The sequence below is a fragment of the Cavia porcellus genome, unplaced genomic scaffold (assembly GCF_034190915.1).
Source record: "Cavia porcellus strain 051 isolate PalLab524CR breed Dunkin Hartley unplaced genomic scaffold, mCavPor4.1 scaffold_1, whole genome shotgun sequence".
NCBI classification, from domain to species: Eukaryota; Metazoa; Chordata; class Mammalia; order Rodentia; family Caviidae; genus Cavia; species Cavia porcellus.
In genome coordinates, this window is record NW_026947484.1 from 27,161,449 (window position 1) to 27,185,373 (window position 23,925).

A 23,925-nucleotide genomic window follows, 5' to 3' on the forward strand; every position below is an offset into this window, starting at 1 on the left:
AATCCAGACAAAAATTTGTTTGAAACACCAACCTGAAGAGGGATCATGCTAACATATTATAACCATAACTCTAACCTGCATTAGAACACCGTGGATACAAGTAAACTTTGAGCTGTTCTTGTTAAAACCACTGTTACTCAGTAGGAAGAGTATCATTCCAAATCACTGCTTATTGCATCTACTTATTATCTAAACAATCCTGAAACAAGAGACCTGAAATTCACTGTTGTGGATGATGCTTCCTACAGTCAGGAGGTGATATGTTTTACTTAAAAGACACCTAACCACTGTTAGATTTCAATTTTAGATCAAAAAAATTCAAGTGAATGAGACAACAAGAAAAGAATTTTATTTGGTAGCAGACTACTTTTCCTAAAATGTATTTTGATTCAAGTTTTTTTAAAAAATGATGTAAGAAGATTGGTCAGGCAAACTAAAGAAAGAAACATTTTAGAGAATACATAATACTCCATCTGGAATTACTATATTGGGGTTATAGCTCAGAGACAGAGTGCTTGCCTGATGTATACACAGCCTTACATTCAATCCTCAACTCCTCCAAAGAAATCTGCTATAAAAATGAAAATTTATTAGCATTACCAATCGCATAGTAGATGACACACATAACACCAATCAAATAATTAATTTGTACAGTATTTTCATTGTAATTTACTCACGGTGATTTTTTTTTTTTTTTTTTTTTTTTTTTTTTTTTTTGTCTTTTTCGTTTTTATCGGTACCGGGGATCGAACTCACAACTGCCTGCTTACAAGGCAGGTGCTTATGCCGCTGAGCTAAATCCCCAGCCCCAACTCACGGTGATTTTAATAACATGGACTAATTTATTTTGAAACCATAGGATGAGAATTTCATAGCATTCACATCATAGAGATATTATAGTGTTCTAAAGCATTCTAATATTTCTGAGAATCATAGAAAAGAAAAGGAACAAACAGCAAGAGAGCACAGTGTTAAAAAATTTAAAGGAAATAAAAGATCACTAAGTGGAGGTACAAAATAAATGAGGTAAATGTGGAAGGAATAACAAAATCATGAGTAGAGTAGAAATACTTAAGATTTATTAATTGGGAAAAGAAAATTACCAGTAGCTGCCATACCTAGGGGCAAGTACTTAACTTGCTTCAGCTGTGAAAAGGAGATGAGGGTCAAGCCAAATGATTCTTGAAAGGCAGGAAGGGTTACCAGAAGTTCAGTGTGGCTAACACATGGGAAGAAGAGTAGCTATGATAGAGCACAATTTAATCCAGCTTGTACTCATTCTAGGTGATGCTAGTTTAAGAATGAATTAGCATTCATTTAGGAATGAATTAGCAGTTTATAGCATTACTGCAGAGTATTCTTACTTTTCTAATTAAAAAGTACTCTGCTTCACTTTTATTGTTAGGGGGTTAGTGACCCTAATTTTGAAGGTAGCAGTTTTAGAGAGCAAAGCAAGACAGCTTTAAAAGGCTTCCTAATAGTATACTGCAGTTTAACTTATTTAGCTACCTCTTGATAATTGCTTACAGTGAGATTCAATATGAGTAATGCTTCCAAAAACAAGATTATGTCTACAGGTAAATCTTGAAATTGAGGAAAATTACATCACTTTTACTTTCTAGAGAAATTGTAGTGATTTATGCTCCTGTGGGTTAAAGGGCACACTTTACTTCCCCAGGTGTGCCAGCATGGGGTGTTATGAATTGTTTTGTTGCTAATCCAATGAAGGAAAATTGTCTTCATTTGCTTGTGTGCTTTGTGTTGCTAGTGAGATTGAGAATATTTTTTGTCTTCTTTTACTCTTTCAATAAACTTCATTTTTATGCCTATTTTTATTTTTGAAAAAAATCAAATTATAATAAGCTTTGATATCAGTTGTCTAGTGTCATAAGTTTAAAAACATTTTCATACAGCATCTCATTTCTTTTGATGTTTTATTGTGACTTTGCCCTACGAATAATTTTAACTTTAGTTATTAGGTATTTGCTTTTATTTTTATGGTTTATAGGAGTCCTGTTTTATTTTAAGAAAGCTTTTCCATATTAAAGTCTTAATTGTTTCTAACCCAATATATACATATTTCAATCTGTAATCCTTCTAGAGTTGAATAGAGGCAATCATAATATGTAGGTGTATATACCTACATTTACTGTTGTATAATATTTAGGGACACTTTTCCAAGGCAATTTGAAATTAATAAACTTTTCTTGCGGGTCGCGTGAGACTAATTCCTGTGCAGGGTGAAACTTAATGGTTGGAAGATACCAAGAATTATGACAGGAAAATATACGATCAGGTTTTGCCTTTTTTGTTGTTTTGTACTGTTTTGTTTGGATTTTGAGACACGGTCTCACTATGTAGTTCATGCTACCCTTGAATTCATATAGCCCAGGCTGGCCTGCAACACAAAGCAATCCTCATGCCTCATCCCTCGGAAGTGCTGGGTTTACAGATGTGTACCACCACACCCGTCTCTAGTTTCTGCTTTTAAAGGAACTTCAAAGAGCTGCTAATTAATGGTGACATATTAGAAATGTGGACATTAAATAATATATTTTATGATGACAAAATAAAATCATTATTTTGTATTCACTGAATGAATAAAAACACACACTATCCAGACATTACACTTTAACTTCTTTCATCGCAGTGCTTACAGATCTTTATTATTTTAGAGCCTGCCATGTCAGGATATCAGATCCTAACTTATACTCAAGTAACCATTTCCTTAGTGGTAGACACAGATTGCTTCCTGTTTTCCACTCTTAAAAAACAGTATATCAATGAATAAATAGCTTTAAACCCTTCCTATATCAGATTGTCTGTAAGGTAAATACCTAGAAGTCTAACAAATCTTTCAAATTGTATTTTAACATTTTTTTTTTAGTATCCGTTTGCAGGACCTAATAATTACATTCCTCACGGGGAGTCAGTACATGCACACGTAACACATTTTCAAATTATATTTTCGATAGATCCTAGAGAAATGCTGCCATGGCTTAGTTTGAACCAATCAATCAGTTTAGGTAAATTAACGCTGTGAGATGTGAGCATAATCACAGCCTGAAATGTTAACCTTTACCCTCCATCAGCCCACTTACATGATGTCTAAATCTTTAGTTTCTTAAAACTCCTACATATGTCCCTGCAGAGGCTTCTTTTTGGATCAAAAATATATTATTGTCGGAAAAAGAAAGTAACTGCTGTCCGGCGAATTTCACGGGTGTTAGTCAATGTACTAGTTTTGTAAAATGATCCCTAATTTTCCATTTGGGGCTGGATTAGGAGTCATTGCTATACTGTTTTTTGTTTTCTTTAAACAACGAACGGAAACAATTTTCCAAGTCCTGACTGCCCCGACCAGAACAAGCAGGGTCAGACTAACCTGCGCTGGTAGGCAGTTTGTTTTTTCCATCTGGAGGCCGTGGCTGTTTACAGCAGGCCGAGAGGAGGAGTAAAAGCTTCCCAGAGTTTAAGCGCTCACATGCACCCCGCTCGGGGGCCTCGGGCACTTTCCTGTCCATTTCAGAACCCAGCGGACCCCCACCCCTCCGCGAGAGCCCTGGGGAAGAAATGACCTCCACGACCCCACTCCCCTCTGGGGATCTAGCTGCAAGCGTGGACAAAAGAAGTTACAGCTAAGGGGTCACCGGGGAGCCACCCCCAGCAGGTTGCGACGGCCCGGCCTCCAGTCCGAGCCAGTGCGGGCCGCCCCGCGACGGAGGGGGCCGGCCGCTCCTTCCGGCTTGCGAGCGGAAGTGGGCGAATTTGAATCCTGCTAGCCGTTGACTGCGGCAGCTGCGAGTGAGCAGCGAAAAGTGACAGGGTCGTCTTGGAGCTAGGATTCAGCGCGCCTTGGGAAGGAGGTAGGGAACGGCAAGAAAGCTAGTATTCCAGGGAGAAAAAAACCGGGACCGGCGGATGGGGTAGTGGGTCTGGAGGCCGGACAGACTTCGGGGTGCGTTTTGGGGGTGTCCGGCCCGGGGCCTGCTGTGAAGACCGTGGGAAGTCGCAGGCTGCTGAGCGTCTCGCGCACCGTGGGTTGCGAGGCCTGGCAGGCCCGGAAAATCAAGCCGGGTGCAGACGCTGCCTCCTGTGATTTCGTTTTCCGTAGTCGCAGTGTCGTTTCCACCAGTGGGGCTTGAATGTGGAAGCCTCGACTGTGGTGGAATCTGGGCGCCAGCGTGTTACCACAGGTAACAGAATCCCCTTTATTAAAGATGGACGGTGGGGGAGGGCGCGGCTCGGTGCCGAGGTGCCCCCGCAGCCCAGGAGTTCCCGAGAGCCGTACGGGGAGGCTGCTTATTACCCGGAGCGCAGGGGAGTGACAGTCTCTCAGATGCCTGGTGGAGGTTTAAAGGAAATCTGAGCACCCTTTGTATTTTAAATCCGGATATTTTTCTTTTCACCGTTGGCATTTTTCAAGTACCGCAAGAACCTGAGACTCTTGCTTATACACTGGCTATAATAACTGCGGTGGTTCGCCTGGGTCTTAGTTTGCAAACAGTGGGGATAAGGTTTAGTCCCACCGGCTTGCCTTTTCACCCTCTTCATTCATTGGCCAAATGGGTTCTTAAAGTCGTTTTGAGAGAACTCTATTCAAGAGTATGTTTTCCTTCCGGTTTGCTGTCGTTTGTGGTTTTTTGGGGGGCGAGGGAGTTCATTTTTAACATTGAACTAAACTCTCGTAACTTGTAGTAAAAGTCATATTTTTTTCAAATATTTTCGATATGCGTGGTAAATATAAACTAAATATGTTGTGCTTAGGTGTTTTATATCGCCTTATTGAAATGTCAGCTTCATTTTATGTTGCTTTCTAGGAAAAGATATTTTAAGCTTCTTTTACAATTTTAATACGAGGGGTTTACACCATATAAAAGGGCTGATATTCGGAATGAAAACATTATTTAATCCATCGCTGGCTCCTCCATCATTACTAAGGAATCTATTTTTTTTTTTTTTCATTTGTCAGGAAGCAAAGATTGAAATAATGCTTACAAACATTGAAATACAAACATTTTCCACAAAACTGCAGCAAAGACATTAACTCACCTAAGGATTGGACACAATCTGTTTGTTTCATGTTTACCACCAGCAAGTGATAATCTGTTTTGGATTAATTTCTTTAACATAATTTGTTACTTTGCCCTACATGGACTCTTTTGAGTTTTGCTTTATATAAATGAGTTTCATATTTTGGTATGTATACAGTAGGTTGAAGATTTGTTAAATGCTGCTCCCTGTACTTCAAATCTCAGATTCTAATTAGCTAAGTAATTAATCTGCCTATTAAATTGAAAGATTAGAAGATTCTTCCAGAGTTTTACAAACACGGACATGGTCTTTCCTAGAGAAGCGTTGTAATACATCCTTAAGGACATTGAACTGGATCCAGATTGCTTTAGGTTGAGTCTTGTCTCTTGTCACTTGCTAGTTAACATGTCCCTGTGTAAGCTATTGAACCTGTTTGTGTTTCAGTTTATAATGGGAAAAATACCTACTAGGATTATGATGATAATTAAATGAGTTAATATACAAAGACTTTTACAATATTCATGGTATATGTTGACGGCCACATATGCATCCTAATGTGTTGAGTAACGTTGTACAAGCTATCATAGATTATTATTAATCTTCAGTACATCACTGAAGTAGCTATTTTCAGATAAGTAAACAGTTTAAAAGGTTGAGTAGTTTCATTCTCACACTAATAAATTGCTTCAAATAAAATCAGAAACTAGATTACAAATTTGTCTTTTTTAAAATAATTTTTTGGCCTCACTTTCCAAATATTGCTCCATTAAAAAAAAAAACACTCAACATTGTCTACTCTGTATAATTTAATCTCAGCTTTTTTCTTAAAGCCCTTCACAGACTTCTAAATTCTGCATCCAAGCACGACAATAATAATGCAGCTCTCTTAAATGACCTGCAGATGTTCCATCATTACTAGTACAATTCTGCAAATCTATTCTCTTTTTTTAATGCATACTTTGCTATTTTTAATTCCCACTTAAGATTTTACCCAGATGGTTTCTAGACTTCCTGGACAGAGTGCTTCTTCCTCAGTGCAAATCTGGTTATAAACATAGCACTAGATTGAGAGCTCTTGTCCTCTGCATCTTTATGTTTGCATTGCTTAGTAGAAAACAGTGAATACTTTTATACTCTGAAACTCTGTATGCTTGATGAGTGTTTATTTTAACAATTCAGCACATTGTGTTTTGGATTAATGACTGAAAAACTTGTAAAAGCTCTATTTTTTGCACCTGAAATGGTAGAATTTATTCTGTGATGTTGAATACAGATTTAGTGTTACAAAGTTAATGAACTCCATAAATATGGAAAGATAAGTATCAAAAACATAACCTCAGGAGATAATTGAGAAAAATCAAGGGTAATATTTGCTAGCACTCGTTTATTCTAAATGCTTTCTATTTCCTCATTCAATTCTCATGACCATTTATTATTTGACACTAACATGAAGACTGAGGTACCAAAATAATAGCTTTGTTATTTTTTAATGTGATATTTTAAAATTAAAATTTTATTTTTATTGGTACATGTTTATAGTATATAAGGATTACGTTCCTCATTGGAAGTTCGTACACGTACATACTGGAATGGGAAGAGAGAGGAAGGAGACAGAAAAAGAATTAAGAACTTTGGTCATGTTTTGTTTTGTTGACTCAGTCTCCCTATGTAGCTCAGGCTGACCTTGAAGTCACTATGCAGCCCAGGGTGGCCTTGAATTCATGGTGATTGAGTCCTCCTGCCTTAGCCTGGTAAGCTGTTACTAGAATTATGTGCCACTATGCCTACCCAGCTCAATAACTTTTAAAGTATACTTTTTGAATACTTGGTTTCCTCTTTGTACGGTTTTTAAATTAGGAATGATATGTTGTTATGTATTATTTTTTAAAAACTTTATTCAGAGTGTGAAAAATTAAGGAAGTTTGTTTTCTGTTTGAACTCTTAACTAATCTTGTTCACATTCCTGTCTATAAAAACCTGCTAGTATTGTAGGGTCATCATCCTAAAAACTAGTGGGTGGAGTTAGTCCAAAGTAATTTCTGAGTATGTGAAGTAGTCCCCAAGCTTCAGACCAGGAACTCAGAAGAACTGGGCTGCACATCAGACCAGCAAAGAGCTTTATCTGTATTTATAGCAGCTACCCATCACTAGATGAACTCAGCCTCCTGTCAGATCAGCAGTGGCATTAGATTCTCCTGGGACCCTGAGCTGTGCATGTACGTGGAGTCTGCTCTCCTTTGAATTATTCCAAGATACCACTCACCTACCATTGGAAAAAATTACCTGTCATAAAACTGGTGCCTGGTACCAGAAAGGTTAGAGACTGCTTATCTAGAGCATTTACATGATTACTTGAATTTTTAAGTTGAGATGTAAGATTTTGGAAGCAAAACTGAAAAGGTCTTTGTAGGTTGGTATAACATTGGAATCATAAAGAAACATGAATAATAGGTATAGACAGCCAATATGTGGAGGCAGAGAAAAACTTGTTTCCTGAAGACCAGTTCATACATTTGTTAATATAAATTTATAACTTTATTGCTTTTCCTTTTAATTTAAATAGATATCTTTAACTTTAAAAAAAAACATTAGTAATTTAGTTTGTAAATAATGCACCTGTTTTAGGGATACAGTCCAGTGAGTTTCAGTAAATACATTGGTGTGTATGCTTGTGTATATATACATATATATGTATATGTATAGGTAAATTTAAATACCAATTTTTAAACCTATGAGTGGCTATTTTTGGCTATTTGAAAGAAGTAAAGCTACTCTGGACAGTTTTGGACAATAGACACATGCTTTTTCATTTTTCTTGGCTTCATGTATACATTTGACCTAAAAAAGTACATTTAACATTTTTTGGTAAAATTCATGTAAATTAACCATAGTTGAATGACAGTATATTCATTCATAATGTGAGACCGTATCTATCTAGTTGAAAAACATTTCATCATCATGAAAGAAAAAACTAGTTCATGGAAACCATGAACATGTATCTACTGGATTTATCTGTTCAGAATAGTTAACATAAATGAGATGCAATGAGTAGCATTTAATATCTGTTTCCACTTAGAGTAATATTTTTGAGGTTCACTCATGTTATAACAAAATGAATGCATTTGGTCTTTTGTGTTTCTGGAGTCTCCATCCTGGGATTCAATCAACCAGTTACTGAAAATATTTGGAAAATGATGTGTATGTTTAACACACACATGCTTGTTCTTGTTATTCCATAAACAATATAACATTCATGTGGTTTGTAAGTAATCTAGAGATATGAACTAAATGGAGGTTTAAGGTATTTTATATGCAAATACTGTGCTTTTTAAATCATAGATATCAATATCTATAGATTTGCTACATGCCCATGTGAATAAAGAGGCCTGGAACCAATCTTCTCACAGATACCAATGGATCGTTCTTTTTATTGCCATGTATTTCACTGTGTGGATGCACCACATTTTGTGTATTGATCAGTGGACAATTGGGTTGTTTCTATCTTTGTGATCTAGTGGTATCGTCTATAAATAATGTTACTATGAATATTTGTATACAAGTTTTTGTTTGAATATCTATTTTTAGTTCTTTTGGGTATATACATAGTAGAACTGTTAGATGATAGGATAGTTCTACGTTTAACATATTGAGAGCCATTTCACATTTCTACCAGTGGTGTATGAAGTTTCATAACCTCACCAGTCCTTGCTTTTGCTTTCCTTTATTTCTGTTTGTTTTCTGCTTTTTTAAAAAGCTGGTTTTGAGAAAGGGTCTTACTATATAACCCAGGCTGGCTTCCTCCTCTTGGTGCTCCTCTTGCCTCAGGTAGGATTATAGATGCCCTAGGGGGATGGAATGGTGTGTTGTGATTTTAATCTGCGTATACCTGTGACGATGAGCTTGTTTTCCTCGGCTTATGGATCATTTATTTGAATACTTTCTTTGGAGAAATGTTTATTTAAATATTTTGTCCATTTTTGTAATGGGATACCTGCCTTTTTGTGTTGAATTTTAAGATTTTCTAATATCCTAGATACTAAACTTTTTATCAGATTTCCAAGTTTTTCCCTCCAGCTCCATGGACTTATCTTTTTATTTTCTTGATAATGAAACATCATTTGATGTGCAAACATTTTAGATTTAATGAAATATAATTTGTTTTCTTCTTGTTACTCAGACCTTTTGATGTTATCTAAGAAACTCTTACTCCATCATTTTTTTCTAAGACTTTTTAATTTGGACTTTTATGTTTAAATTTTTGATCCGATTTGAACTAATATATACAGTGTAGGTAGGGGTCTAATGTGTTTTTATGTGGTTTTCCAGTTGTCCCTATACCATTTGAAGAGATTGTTCCTTTCCCTTTAAATGATCTTGGCATCCTTGGTGAGGAGCAATTAACTGTAAACATAGGAATTTATTTTGGGTGCGCTTCTGCTTTTCCATGGATTTTTTAATATTCTATGTAAGTAGCATATAGTTTTAAATGTAGTTACAAGATTTGAAATTGGGAAGTATGAATAGTTTAACTTTCTCTCTTCAGAGATTTTTCTATTTTGAGTCCCTTGTAATTCCATATGTGTTTTAGGATCAGTTTTTCTATTCTAATCAAGAGTGCATCAAATGGGCCAGGAATTTAGCTTAGCTGCACAAGTCCCTGCTTGGCAAGTTTGAGGTGAGTTTGATCCCTGGTACCAAAAAAAAAAAAAAAAAAAATCAAGTCTATATATTGCTTTACAGAGTATTACTATCTTAAGAATAGAAAATTCCAACATGTGAACATAGTCTTTTATTTAGGGTTCTTTAATTTCTTTCAGCACCATTTTTAGTTTTCTGTACACACCTTTTGTACCTCCTTGGTTTAGTTTATTATCTAGAAAGTTTTTATGCTAATATAAATGAAATTGTTTTTCTGGATTATTGATATGGTACAGAAATACACTGACTTTTGTGTGTTCATTAATTCTAAACAGATTTTGGTGAATTCTTTAGAACATTTTTATATGCAAGATCATGTTTTTTGTAAATAATTACTTATTTTCAATTTAGATGTATTTTATTTTTTTCTTTACCTTCATTAAGCTGGTAGTGATAACAGTCATTACCTTTGTTTTGTTCCAGCTCTTAAGTGGGAAATTTCCAGTCTTTCACCATTGAGTACGCTGTTAGCGATAGTTTTTTTTCCCATTGATAACCTTCATCATGCTGAGGAAGTGTTCCTGTATTCCTAAATTGTTGAGTATTTTTATTATGGAGTATTAAATTTTGTAAAATGACTTCCTGCATCACCAGAAAATTGAGATTAGTATGTTGCAACACGCTTTTTTTGATCTGTTAATGTGTGTTCCACTGATTTTCAAATGTTGAACCATCTTTGCATTACGGGGGTAAATCGTACTTGATCATCCATCATAGATGATTCTCTCAATAAGAAAGGTTGAGTTTCCTATTGTTTTGTTAAAGATTTTTGTAGCTGTAGTCATACAAGTATTTTGGTCTAGTTTTCTGTAATTATTTTATTTGACTGGTATCAGTGAATTGCTAGTTTCATAAAATGAGCTAAAAATACTCCTTGCTCTTCTATTTTTTTAAGGGGCTTGAGAAAGATGGATGCTTATCTCTTGTAGGCTTCTTGAGTCAGTTTTATTTGACTTGTTTAACTTGCTACTACGTTCTGCAACATTAAAACTGTTCACAGTATTTTATAATCCTTTTTATTTCTGTTAATGTTTATAGCAGTCTCCCTTTCAGTTCTGGTTTTAGTAACCTTGAGTCTTAGCTAAGGGTTTATCCGTTTCACTGCTCAACTCAAGGATCTATTTTGTATTTCATTGGGTCTCTTATTGTATTCTTTCTTATAATATCTAGCTTAGAGCTTAGTTTGTCATTTTTCTAGATTGTTTGGGGTTTTTTTTAAGACTTGGTCTTGCTACGTGGTTTCAGGCTGGCTTTGAACTCACTGTACCCCAGGGTGTCCTTCAATTCATGGTGATCCTCCTACCTCAGCCTCCTAAGTGCTGGAATTTACAGGTGTGATCACTCCAACTGGCGATGGGGTCTTTCTCTTTAATATGGACATGTATAGGTATAAATTTTTGTTGGAGCATTGTTTTTGCAATGATTGTAATATGTGTATGTGTGTTTGTTGTACTGAGGAATGAACCCAAAGCTTTTGTGCTGAGCTACATCCCCAATACTTTTTTACATTTTATTTTTTATTTTGAGATAGAGTCTTACCAAGTTTCCCAAGCTGGATTCAAACTTGTGAGTTTGAGATCCTCTTACCTCAGCCACTCAGAGTGTTGAGATTACAGACATGCACGACTGCTGTCAGTGTTAATTTTTGTTATACTATACTTTAATTTTCATGTTTTTAAGTATGATTTCCTTTGTGATTTCATCATTGACATTTTGGCTGTTTAAAATTATATTTTTCATGTTACATGTGGAAAAATATGCCTATATTCTTAGCAGTTAGTTAGGAGGCTTACACAGGAAGTCCAAGACCACCCTTCATTACCTAACAAGAACGCAGTCTCAAAGGGAATGGGAAGAAGAATCAAAGGGGAAAATTAAAAATACAGTTTTTGCAAATGGAAAGGGGACTAAGAGTTGGAAGGAACAGGGAGGGAGGTGAGGGATAAGGGACAAAAAAAGAATTAAGTTGTGTTATGTATGTGTTCCAACTCCCCCTAATAAATTTAAACATTATATATTGCAAACATATGTACTAATTTTATTTTTTTAATCTATTTCTTTTTGGTACCGGGGGTTGAACTTACAATCTCATGCTTGCCAGGCAGGCGCTTGTACTGCTGAGCTAAAACCATTTAGTAGACAGATTACCAAAGAAATCCCTCTGCTTTTATTTGAGGATGTCTTGATTTCTCTTTTTTTCAGGTTTTTCTTTATTTAAAATACCTGTTTTAAAAAGTTTTAAAACTTTGAAAGATTAATACTTATTAGATTTTTCTTTACTAAAAATACTTCTTTTAAAAATAGTTTTAAAACTTTGAAAGATTAATAATTATTAGAAATCTGCTACTTTGTATATAAAAACTAATAGATAAGGAGTTTCTCCATTTTGCCACTGAGGAATTTGAGGAAGTGGGCCACTCAAGGATGCAAGCAGAACCAGAAGTTGAAACCCAGCAGTATGTGACCCAAGACTAGAATTCTTTCTGCTGTGTTCCTTTGCCTGATGCCTATTCAGAATCATTGGTGTACTGTGTCTCATGAGGCAGCAGAAAAACTGTTGTTTGAAAATAATTAAGGGCTAGATTTTAGAAAAGGGGACTTCGTCCTGTGAGGTCTCTGCCTTAACTTACTTTACTGATCAAACCCTGATCTATGGTAAAGATACCAACTGTTTTCAAAAAGTATGGAACTTGGGTGGTCTGGTTATTTAGCACCTGATTTGATCAGGCAGAAGAGGAATTAGACCTTGCCCACTTGAGGCAGAGTCCAGACAAGGGGGCAAATATCTAGGCCGTGGAGGAGATTATATTATTATTTAATTACCCAATCCAAAGAAATTCAACTACATAATTCAACCATATGATGGAATCAGTAAGAGAAACTTCCAGAAGTTCCTGACGCACTTCAATTCCATACTCCAGCGTGCCTCTGTGCCTTTGTGTCTATACTCAACTTAGAATGCCCTTCCGTCCTCCCTGGTCTGTTCAGGATATCTGTGAAGATTGTTTTATCAGTTACTTGCTCTGGGTAGAGTTTACCATACTGTGTATGTGAAAGATTTATTTATGTTTCTGCTTCCAATGTGAATCTATGAACTGATCTCCATTTTTTAAAGTGTAGTTTTGCTGCATGTAGAATTCTTTCCTGCCTAGGTACCTGCCTGCCTGCCTTCTCACCATCTCTCTCTTACTCCCGCCCCACCACTTGCCTTTTTCTGCCTCCTGGAAGTCCTGGTTTCTGATGAGAAATTGGCTGTTAATCTTACTGAGGATTTCTTTTGCTCCTGTCAGTTTGGCTATAGTGTGTTATAAGTTTATACTAATTGGAGATACTTGGGCAGCTTGAAAATGTACAGATTAAAATCTTCCATCAGACTTGGGAAGTTTTGGTCCATTTTATCAAATAGTCTTTTGTTCCTTTCCTATGCTTGTACCATTAATAATATTGGTACGTTCTATTAAGTATATACACCCATGTGGAATAGTGTCTCACAGTCTGTTAGGGTGTGTACATTTTCTTTTTTCTTTTTCTTTCTTTTTTTTTTTCATTCTGCTTCTTAGAGTGGATAAATTCAGTTACCCAGTCTTCAGGGTCACTTACTCTTTGGCCTGTTCCAATGTGATACCCCTTTGTGAACTCATTGGGGGCATTTTCCATTTCTGTTATTTTCAGCTACAAAGTTTTATTTGCTTTCTTTTTTCATCTCAATCTCTTTTGATATTCTCTTTGGAACACTGTTAAAACAGTCTTGCTAAGTTTTTTTTTTTTTTTTTTTTTTTTCCTGTTTCTGAAGACACACAGACTCCCAGAGCTCTATGTTCTACCAGTTTTGTTTTATGCACTTTTAGTGAGTAAAATTATACATGCCAGATCAGAAAATAAACTGAAAGCTCAGTTTGAGTACGACATCTAAATTTGTAAAGAAGATTACAAGTTAGAAGGAAAAAGAATTTAGAATACATGAAACAACTTGGTTTGTATAGATTAAGTTGAACCTTCGAAGTGATTTAAACCAATTAGTTTTTCAGCAGGAATATTAATATTAAGTGCCAGATTAAAAATGTATATTTCAAGTGTTTGGTTCCAGCATTTTCCGCTATACTCAGTGTGATCTTGCATTTGAGCTTTTCTGTAAGCAGTAGGATTATGAGCTTTAGGAAATGTTAGTAAATAAGACCTGTTGTTCATTATATACAAAAGTAATTATCAGGTGGGGTGAGGGAATATGGATTAATGTCTTATGTTAATAATCCACATATTGCTGTGTAACAGATTACCCTGAAACTTAATGGTTTGAAATCAAAACAGCAAACATGTATTGTGTCTCAGCAACTGTAGGTTAGTAAGGCAGCTTAGCTTTATGTGGTTCTGGCCTAGGATCACTCATGAAGTTACTTTTAGGCTGCACTTATATGTAACCTTGCTTAGGCTAAAGAATTTGCTGACATTTCTTACCAAGTGAACCTCTCCATAGAGTGTCCTGACAGTTCTTGTGACATAGTAACGTTTCTTCCAGTGGGTATAATTCATGATAGAGCAAGGAAGAAATCGCAGTGCCTTTTATGACATAGGTACACATTGTCATTTCTGCCATAAATGTTTTAATGTATGTAAGTTACCAAACATTAAGCACATTCACAATCGAGGGGAAAGGGTACCACGCTCTGAATATGGAAAAAGCATCAAACCTCATCACTGACTAGCTAGAGGTAAGCAATGGAAGAGACTTAGAATATATCTTGATAATGGCTTCCTAAAACTTCATTAAATTGTTAATGATTTTCCCAGGAAGAGAACAATTTGATATTTGAAAACTAAAACCTTTATTAGAATTTGGTCTATTGAAATATACATACTTAAATCCTGTTATTTTCTTCATTCTACTTAGGAACTCTTCTGCCTTTTTTGTTATTCCAGGGATCGAACTCATGACCCTGTGCGTGTCAGAAAGTCACTGTGCCACTGAGTTATAGCCCTGACCATAAAATTCATAGGAAAGAGCTGAAACAAATTACAAAATCCAATTTAAAAATGTTTGAATAGGGGCTGGGGATTTAGCTCAGTGGCATAAGCGCCTGCTTTGCAAGCAAGCAGTCCTGAGTTCGATGCCTGGTACCGATAAAAATTAAAAAAAAAAATGTTTTTTAAATGTTTGAATAGTATTGGTGTTGTTTGGTGTGTGTGTGTGTGTGTGTGTGTGTGTGTGTGTGTGTGTGTGTTTACTGCCTAATTTTGGAGAGTTGTTTGAAATAAAGTAATCCTCAATCAGGATAAAAGCTTTATTCAGATATTGGGAATAAGGAAAAAGGCTAACGTCAACTGTTCAAAAATATGAACTACACAGTATCTTCAGAACATCCAGCTTTGATGGTAAAATGTTAAAATTTTATATTTAGAAAAGGGTCTCAAAGTAGTATAAGGAACTCCTATATACCATTTGTCTGGATTTATTAATTATTTTCTTCATTCTTTGGCTCACCCTAGACCAATTTGCTACAGCCATTGGGGTAAAACCTGTAGTCTTAGTGAAGTTAAATCTCTTGATTCTCTACAGTGAAATTGTAAGTCAGAGGAACCACAGGGCTTTTCACCGAACAAGTGATAAAATAGTGCTCTTACAGGATTTTGGAAAAGGGGATCATTGAAATGAAGTTAAAGAAAGTGTTTTGATAGGCTCATGGCAAAGCCTACTTGAAGTACTCACATTCAGCAAGTGTTTATTTGCAGTATGCTAAATGATATAGGAATTTTACCTTTGGGAAATTTACCAGAGTTGACTATTTTACAAACCTCAGTCATTATTCTATATTAGAGTAAATCTAAAAGTAAACAATAGATAGCTACAATTCACCCAAAAGAGGAAAGGTAAAAGAATTGTAAGATGGAGGAATGGGATCTCAAATATAGGTCTGTATTTGGATACTGAGTGAACAAAACAGTACATGTCAATGTAAACATTCACATTTATTCTCAGTATTACATCATGTAGTGCTAATTGAATTTTATGCATGCATTTATGATGCACTGAATTCATCATCACAGGTTGAATTATAGAGAAATCTCAGGTCCTAGTTACTTTTCTTGCTGTTGAGACAAAATTACCCAACATCCAAAGTTAAAAAAGGTTTATTTAGCTCATACTTTGTAGAGGTTTCAGTCCATAATCTGCTTGCTCCAAGGCAGGGTAGCACATGGCAGAAAGACAGCCATGCATGACTCTGCAAGACAGCAAAAGCAGAAAGGGAAAAAAAGGAAAAGGCTTTTTCTGTCCCTTATATTGTATATAGGCTACCCACGCTAGGGCGATGTAGCACTCACACCCTTAATCCCAGCATTGGACCCTGAATCAGTCACCTCTGAAAATGCCCCCCCCCCATGACTTTAGGGGGACATTTAGACACAAACATTATGCCCCAGTAAAAAGTCGAAATGACTTTAGCTATTTGCTGTATTTCATCAATTTTAAGATGAACTTCCTCCCCTACCACATAATGCAAACACTCCTTTTAACATGTTTGTAATCAGGTTGAATAGGTTGTGATCCTCAGCCTGTTTGACCAGTGAGGGCCAGTGAGGGCAGCTTGTAGCCATTGTATGCACATGGGTAGACATCACAAGTGCTTTTATCTACTTAGTATAATCAATGCCAGAATGAAAAAATAGAAAAAAGGAAAAGGGGGAGAGGAGAGAAACTGAGAAAACCAAGGGCGTTAAAGGGTACCCACTTAACCCTACTGAATATTTGCAAAGAGGGACTGAAAAGGTAACCTATGTAATTGCAAAACATTTTAAAAGTTTTATGAATTCTCTTAAGATATAACTATCTTGAGCACTTAGAAGATAAGTCTTAGAGTAATTCAAAAGAGTTGGACTGTAACTTTATGGGGAAACACAAAAGCACTACATGAGAAGCATTCGTATTTAAATTTGAGCAGTTCTTAAAGCATGTTAAAGTATAAAATGTAAATAAGTGGTTATTTAAGAGAAGTATCAGTTTGGGGTAGTATACATTGGTTAATGTTTGTCCTATATTTTATAGTATTTTATAGGATTTGCTAACAATCTATTTGAGGATTTTTTTCTTGCCTAGATATTTAATACTATGTCCTGTAGAATTTTTATACTCCTTTATAAATTTCCCCCATGAAGTGGCACAGTTTACTCTGTAGTCACAACTTGGTGGGTTAGTGTCACACCTTTGTGGGTTAGCCTATTCTCACTACACCTTTGTGTACTGTGTTTAACCTTTTTCTGTGCATTGGTTTGCAACTGTAAAATGTATTTACGTATTTGTCCCTTTGATCTTTTAGAGGAAAGAAAACCATTTCAGTAATAATTGTAAGTAATGGTACTAACTAGTGTGGGGTGGGGTGAGGCGATAGGGACAGGTCAGTAACCTTCATTGGTTGAGCCACTCTACTATAAAATGTGATGAGGCAGTGAGATCCTTGCAGCACTATATAGAATCCCTCAAGTGCGACAGCTACAAATCCACACTAAAAGTATTGTTTTCACATTGATGCTATTTTTTCCTAAATGGTAAAAGATTCTTGATAAAAATCTGAAAAGAAATAAATACAAAGTTCTTTGATTTACATGGAAGTTACCGTTTTAGAAGTACTTATTTTGTCCTAACATGGCAGGAAAAGAGACTAAGTGTTTATATGTAACAAGGGCATTAGTTCTAAGTTAATGTAACATAATGTTCTAAATTAATGTAGGTTTTTTTTTAAAAAACCTATTTTCATATCTGCTTAAGTATTTGAAAGTCTACTCTGTTGTAAAAGTTTTTCTTGCATTGCAAATTCTGGCCCCTTTGTACTAAATATCAAGGTTGTCATACCTGTTTTGATAATTAAACATCCCTTCCAATTTTAAAAAAGTCCTCAGACTACCACTCTTCTTGAGAACTTTTGGTCTTACATGTGTGAAAGGTAAGAAAATTAAGTACTAGAGTAGGAAATAGTTACTTGGACCATTTATTATTATACATTGAATAAATTTAATTAAAATGGTTAATTTGAGGCTTTTAAAATTAAGATGACTGAATTGGTATATTTTTTTTCCTAGCAAAATGAATGAAAATAAACCTGGTGACTCGCAGAACCTTGGTAAGTAACTATTTAAAATATTTAAAAGACAGTAAGTCTTTTTAGAATGCTTTCCATATTCTAGGAATGAATTTCCTGATTCATCTGAGTTCCGTGTTCTAAAGTGTATTAAATATATTTCCATAGATGAGTATATTATTTGCTGAATTTTATTTGTATTTTGCATAAATACTATAGTTTTTGTTTGAATGAAATTATTATTTAATAAATACAGTTTTTCCATCTCTTTGGTCTTTGTGGGGTTGTTTTGTTTTGTTTCGCCTTGTTTTCTTTTGTTCTAAGACAGGGTCTCTGTGTAGTTCAGGTTGGCCTTGAGCTCACTTTGCAGGCCCAAGTTGGTCTGAAACTTTCAATGATTGCAAACTCACAATGATCCTCCTGTCTCAGCCTCCCAAGTGTGGGGATTACAAACTTGAGCCACTACACCTAGCTTGTTGTTTATTTTGTGTGTGTGTGTGTGTGTGTGTGTGTGTGTGTGTGTGTGTGTGTGGTTGTTTTTCAACGTCTTGCTGTATAGTTCAGGCTGGCCAGGAGTTGACTGTGTAACCCAGGCTGGCATCAAATTCACAGTGATCCTTCTGCTTCAGCCTCCTCCGTGCTAGAATTACAGGAGTATATCACTCCTTTTTGTTCTTTGGTGTTTTGTTTTGAGACAGAGTCTTGCTATGTAATTAAGCCTTAAACTCACTGTGGAGCCTAGACTGGCCTCAAACTCATAACAGTCCTCCTGCCTTGGCCTCCTAAGTGTTGGGATTACAAATGTGCGCCACCACATACCTGGCAATGTTTTCACTTTTTTGCATCACTTTTTCTTACAAAATGAAAAATGCAAGTGAGAACAATTTAAATAATAAAAATAAATAATAGTTTAGCATGAAAAGGATTTTACCTCTGAAGTCTTCACAAAATATTTCCAATTAGTCCTTTTAACCTTTGTATTTGGTTGCTTTTTCTGTATTATTAGCAATATGTATTTACTTGCTACCATGAAAGATGAGAAATCTAAATTGTTACTTTGTAGTCTTTTGCCAGTAACCCAGTTTTTTTAGATTTTAAAAAATTCCCAATAAAAATATTATACTTAAAATTTTATATTCTATCCATCACTTTGAGAGTATCTGTTAACTCCACGTCATTTTGAGTAAGGAAATTCACTTGTAAACCTCCTTCTTTCTTTTCTTGCTTTTATCTAGAGACTTTATGCTAATAGTTTTGAAATTTTGCAGTATCTACATTTTCGAGTGTCTTAGGTTGGGTAACATACGGTAATCATTATGTATGGATTTAGTCCTTGCCTTGATATTTATATTGTGTTTTGTAAGTTTTTTGGTACTCATCATTTGAAAGTGAATTGTCACAGTATACTCCACAGTTACTTCTCCGAGTTAGTCTGTTCTCACTAATTCTGTGAGGTTGGGCAGATGATCATGCTAATAGTTCTGAATTTTTGTTGATTTGTGTAGTACTTACATGCATTTGTCAATTAAAAATACACCTTTACTTTTACTTATTTTTTCCAAATTGAACTCCAGTTTTCACTTGTATGAATGTGTTTAAGTGGAAATTTTAATTACAAAAACCAAGATCAAGGCCAGCCTGAACTGCATAGTGAAACCCTGTCTCAAAAAGACAAAAACAAAAAAAACTAATAGCATTTGTTGCAGGTGATCTTAACAGTAAATATAATGAAGTTAGAACAATTCCACTGAATTTTAAACATTTCTTTAAAAAAATACAAATACAGAAGTAACATACATTTAAATATATATACAAGAAACCTAGTATGTTCTGCCCCTAGAACCCTCCTTACTAGGTGAATGGGAAGGCAAGAGAAAAGGGAAGCAAATTTGAAAGCAGAAGGCCTGTAGCATGTAACAGATAAACCTCTATCCATCATTGTCAGGAGATCTATAGTCTCAGTGAATTCCCGAGAATTCTCCTTCTTTCCTCTCTGTTCTGTGCATGGACTCTTGAAACTTTTTGAATGCTTGACAGCTAAAATTACAGACACTGAGGATATAGGAGTTGAAATGGAAACTGCTGGTGTGAGATGTCCAATGTGAACAAATGACAGTTTGCTAGTGTTGTTAATGTATTTGAATAGGTTCTTTGTATGGAGAAAACAGGGAAGCTAAAAGTCTTTTAAAAGTTTAGGAGAAAACCTTTAAGTTGTAACTTACCTCATTCAGCTGGAATAAGGGAAATCAATATAGTAAGGATGTGTTCATAGTATTGAAATTAGCTTGTACCGTTTCTTTCTAGTTCTGGAATCTGTTCTGTTAATAAATACAGTTCTTTTCAGCACATAACAACCATTCTTGATTACATGTGTAAAGGTAAGCAGCACTCACTTTAATAATAGGTAAATTCTGAAATCATATGGTTTAACACAATAAAACACACAAAGCTTATTGCTCTGTCAAGTTACTGTCCAATGTGGATTGATTAGGGAGGATGAGGCCTATGGAATTATTTCATGAAGTCATTTTGAGATTCATATGCCCTCCATTTTGAATAGATCTGCTGCCCTGAAATGCTCAAAATCTTTTTGCTTTAGCTAGTATTAGTTTACTTGTTTCATTTAGCATGTTAATAAAGTTTCCTTAAATTACATATGATAGGAGAAAAACATAGGACAGAGAAGATTAGTAACCATAATACTAAGACTTGCTCACTTCTGTGCATCACATTGTTAATTACATTAATGTGTATTGTCATTTAATCTTTATTCTTCATTAATACATAATTTGAGATGCATATTATTTTTGTCCTTATTTTAAGTTGAAGAAATGGAGTCATAAAACAGTGTAGTAAACAAATCAGGCATACAAAGATAATACTGTATTATTTCAGTTTGATATGAAATCTAGAAAAGTAAAACTCACCAATGCAGAGAACAGAATGGTGGTTAGGGATAGGGGCAAGGTAGAAATTGGCAAGAATACTGGTTAGAAGATATAAATAAAATTTAAGTTCAAAAAGTCTGTTGTGTTACCACAAATACATGGTGCAGGAGTGAATTCTATAGTAGTTGATAGCCATTCTGCAATAGACATTATTTCAAAACATTATGTTGTCATAAATACAGAAAACAACAAAAAGATTATGAAGGCAAATCTTAACTCACATCTCCCTGACTTCGCAAATCTTTGCGTGTGTGTGTGTGTGTGTGTGTGTGTCTAAACATACATGACAAAATTACCATTTTAAGCACTTTAGAGTGTATAGGTCCTGCATGTTGTTGTGAAACCTTCACCATTGTCTTACTTTTTAACTTATTTTCCCTGTTTCCAACTCCTGGCAACCAGTAATTGCTATTTTACTGTCTGCGATCTAACTGTTCTGGATAATGTAACCCATTATGTAAATGCTAGCACATAATATGTGACTTTGCTTTCTGTCAGCATAATGTTTTGTGGTATATCTGTGTTATTGCATATATTAATGCCTTTTATTGCTAACTAACATTTTCTTGTACAGAATACTATATTTTGTTTATTTCATGGATTTTGATTTGTATTTTATTTCATTAAAAATGCTATTATGAACAGTAATGTACAGGTGTTTGCTTGAACATCAGTTTCCAGTTTATATATCCAGGAAGGGAATTGCTATGTTTTAATGAACTCTTATTCTGATTATAGCTGTTCTCAAAGATGTAAAGAAGTTATCTTGTAGATTTGATTTGTAGTTCTTTGTTGACTGTGACCAATGATAGGGCATCATTTAATGTACTTTGTGGCTTTTGTATGTCATCTTTGGAGAAATGAGTCATAGTGAGTCTTTTTCCATCTGTAAAAGGTTGTTTTGTGTTTTTGTTTTTGAAGTGTAAGAGTGTCTTATGAATTTTGGATGGTAGACCTTTATCGGAAATGTAATTTCCAGGTATTTTCTTACATTTTAGAGTGTAAATTTGAAGTCTAATATTTCTGGTTTTTGTTTTGGTACTTTCACTTTCGTTTCACTTCAGTTGTAATGAACTATTGCTGAGGTCAGGCAGATTTACTTTTCCTTGTAAGTTTCATAGTTTTACATTTAGGTTCTTTATCTGTTTTGTGTTAGTCTTTAGATATGGTGTGAGGTGGAGTGTCAGTTTTGTTCTTGGGCCTCTTGTTATCCAGTTGCCCTGGCAATACTTACTGATCACACTTCTTTTCCCATTGGCAGTCTTGTCAAAAATAAATTCACTATAGATGTAAAATTTTATTCCTGGAGCCTTCTTTTATATTGATTTATATATCCCTGTGCCACATTATTTTGATCACTATAGTTTTATTGTAAGTTTTTAGTCTTTTTCTCAATCTAGATAAAATTTGTAGATTTCATTATCTTTTAAGAACCAATTTTTTGTTTTGCTTGATTCTGTATTGTATGTTTTAATCTTTTTCTTCTTTGCTTTTGCTAGCTTTGGGTTTAGTTTCCTCCTTTTTTCTTAAGATGTAAAATTAGACTTTGAGATTTTTTTTAAAAAATAGATGTGCATAAATCTAAAGGTTAGCTAGAGGTAAAAGTTTAGAGTTTCTCAGTCTTTTTTGAGCACGCATACATCCACACATATGCATGTGGCCCTCTGGATTCTTTAGTATATGTGGAATTTTTCAAAGTGCATATTTCCTTCGCCATATATTTCTTTCTTCCAGCCTCTTTCCTGTGCTTATTCTTTCAGCAGCTTGTTGTCCTTTGCCGTAGGATGTTGCACCTAGTATAGTTGTTTCAACCCTGAAAGAGTTCCCAGGCAGGCAAAATAAAGGAAGACATATGCTAGGTGTGGCAGTGTATGTTTGTAATCCCAGCACTTGCGAGGCAGAGGCAAGAGAATCCCTGCGAGTTTGAGGCCAGCCTGGGTTATATAATAAAGTCATGGCCAGCCTGAACTACACAGTGAGACCTTGTCTCAAAAAGAATAAAAATAAAAAAGTAAAGTAAAACAAAGACACATGAACCTACCCTTCAGAGTGCTGTGACTCAGATTGAAACACTTCAAATCACATTTTTTGGCAATGATCTGCATGTGTTACCTCCTCTTGAACCAGCAGTCTGTATAAGGAACACAGTCTACTCAAGGCCACTGCTCAACTTGTGAGTGAGCAGTAGTAGATGGGTAAGTTAAAATATTCTCATGAGAATTTAGCAACTCATTTCTCTATTAAGCATTTTCCTAATTTACAAAAAAAATTTTTTTGAACTTCATTTTACTCCAGAGCTTCTGAAAAGTTGATTGTGAGTTTTTGGCATCTCTATCACTGCTTTAGTAGAATACAGTTTTGAGGTTTCCTAATTCATTGTTTTCAGTGAGGTTACCCCGATAGTTTGCCATTTCAGGCAAGGAATTTATCCTTGAAGACTGGTGAAATACACAAAGTCACATTAATATAGTATTAGAAATAGGTTTTGAAAATTTTAAACTACTGATAGCAATCAAATGTGATTTGCTCTTTCAGAAAAAATTTAAAATCAATTGAAAAACAGTAATTACATAATTATTTTGAAATTTTAAAATATTTTTTATATCTATTTTTACACTCAGCTTGTGTTTTCTGTCGAAAAAATGATGACTGTGCTAATAAATATGGAGAAAAGAAAACTAATGAGAAATGGAATCTCACTGTGCATTACTATTGTTTGGTGAGTATTATTTGTAATTATATTCTAGAAATTTGATCTCTAAAGAGAATTAGATGCTGACACTGGTTTCTCATAATTGGATAAAATTATTTAACTTTCGGATTTTGTTTTTCATTTGTGTAAAAAATAAGATTTGGGGAGAATATATCTAATTTTCTGAGGTTCTGAAATTACTTGATAAATACAAAGATCTTACCAGCATTACCTGTTTGCTTTTGTCTAGTTTAAGAGTGGAGATGGGGGCTAAACTGGTTTTATAACGAAAGTATTCTTTTTAACTTTTTCCTTTGTTGTTATTGATTAATCTCTGGAAACACTTGTTTGAAGGTTTAGGGAGTAAAAGAAAGTGTTTTATTTCACAGAGAACCTGGAGGAAAAAATTGTGGCTAAAAGTAGTTCATTTATTAGTGGAAAAGAATGAGGTTACAGTGCTGGTCATTCAGATGGAGGTGATTTG

At 35.0% G+C, this 23,925-nt stretch overlaps 1 protein-coding gene across 3 annotated transcripts in view; it reads left to right on the plus strand.

Moving 5' to 3' along the window:
* Positions 1–3,498: 3,498 nt before the first annotated feature.
* Positions 3,499–23,925, plus strand: part of G2e3 (G2/M-phase specific E3 ubiquitin protein ligase) — a 58,944-nt gene continuing 38,517 nt past the window's right edge. Inside the window, exons 1-3 of one of the 3 annotated variants that reach the window (XM_063246419.1) lie at positions 3,499–3,866; positions 17,803–17,843; positions 23,371–23,468. In XM_063246419.1, coding sequence (XP_063102489.1) covers positions 17,807–17,843; positions 23,371–23,468 — 135 coding nt within the window. In that variant the 5' untranslated portion in view covers positions 3,499–3,866; positions 17,803–17,806. Of the gene's footprint in view, positions 3,867–4,064; positions 4,197–17,802; positions 17,844–23,370; positions 23,469–23,925 lie in introns of those variants that run through there. The other 2 variants (XM_005001382.4, XM_063246417.1) reach the window with 2 other exon arrangements.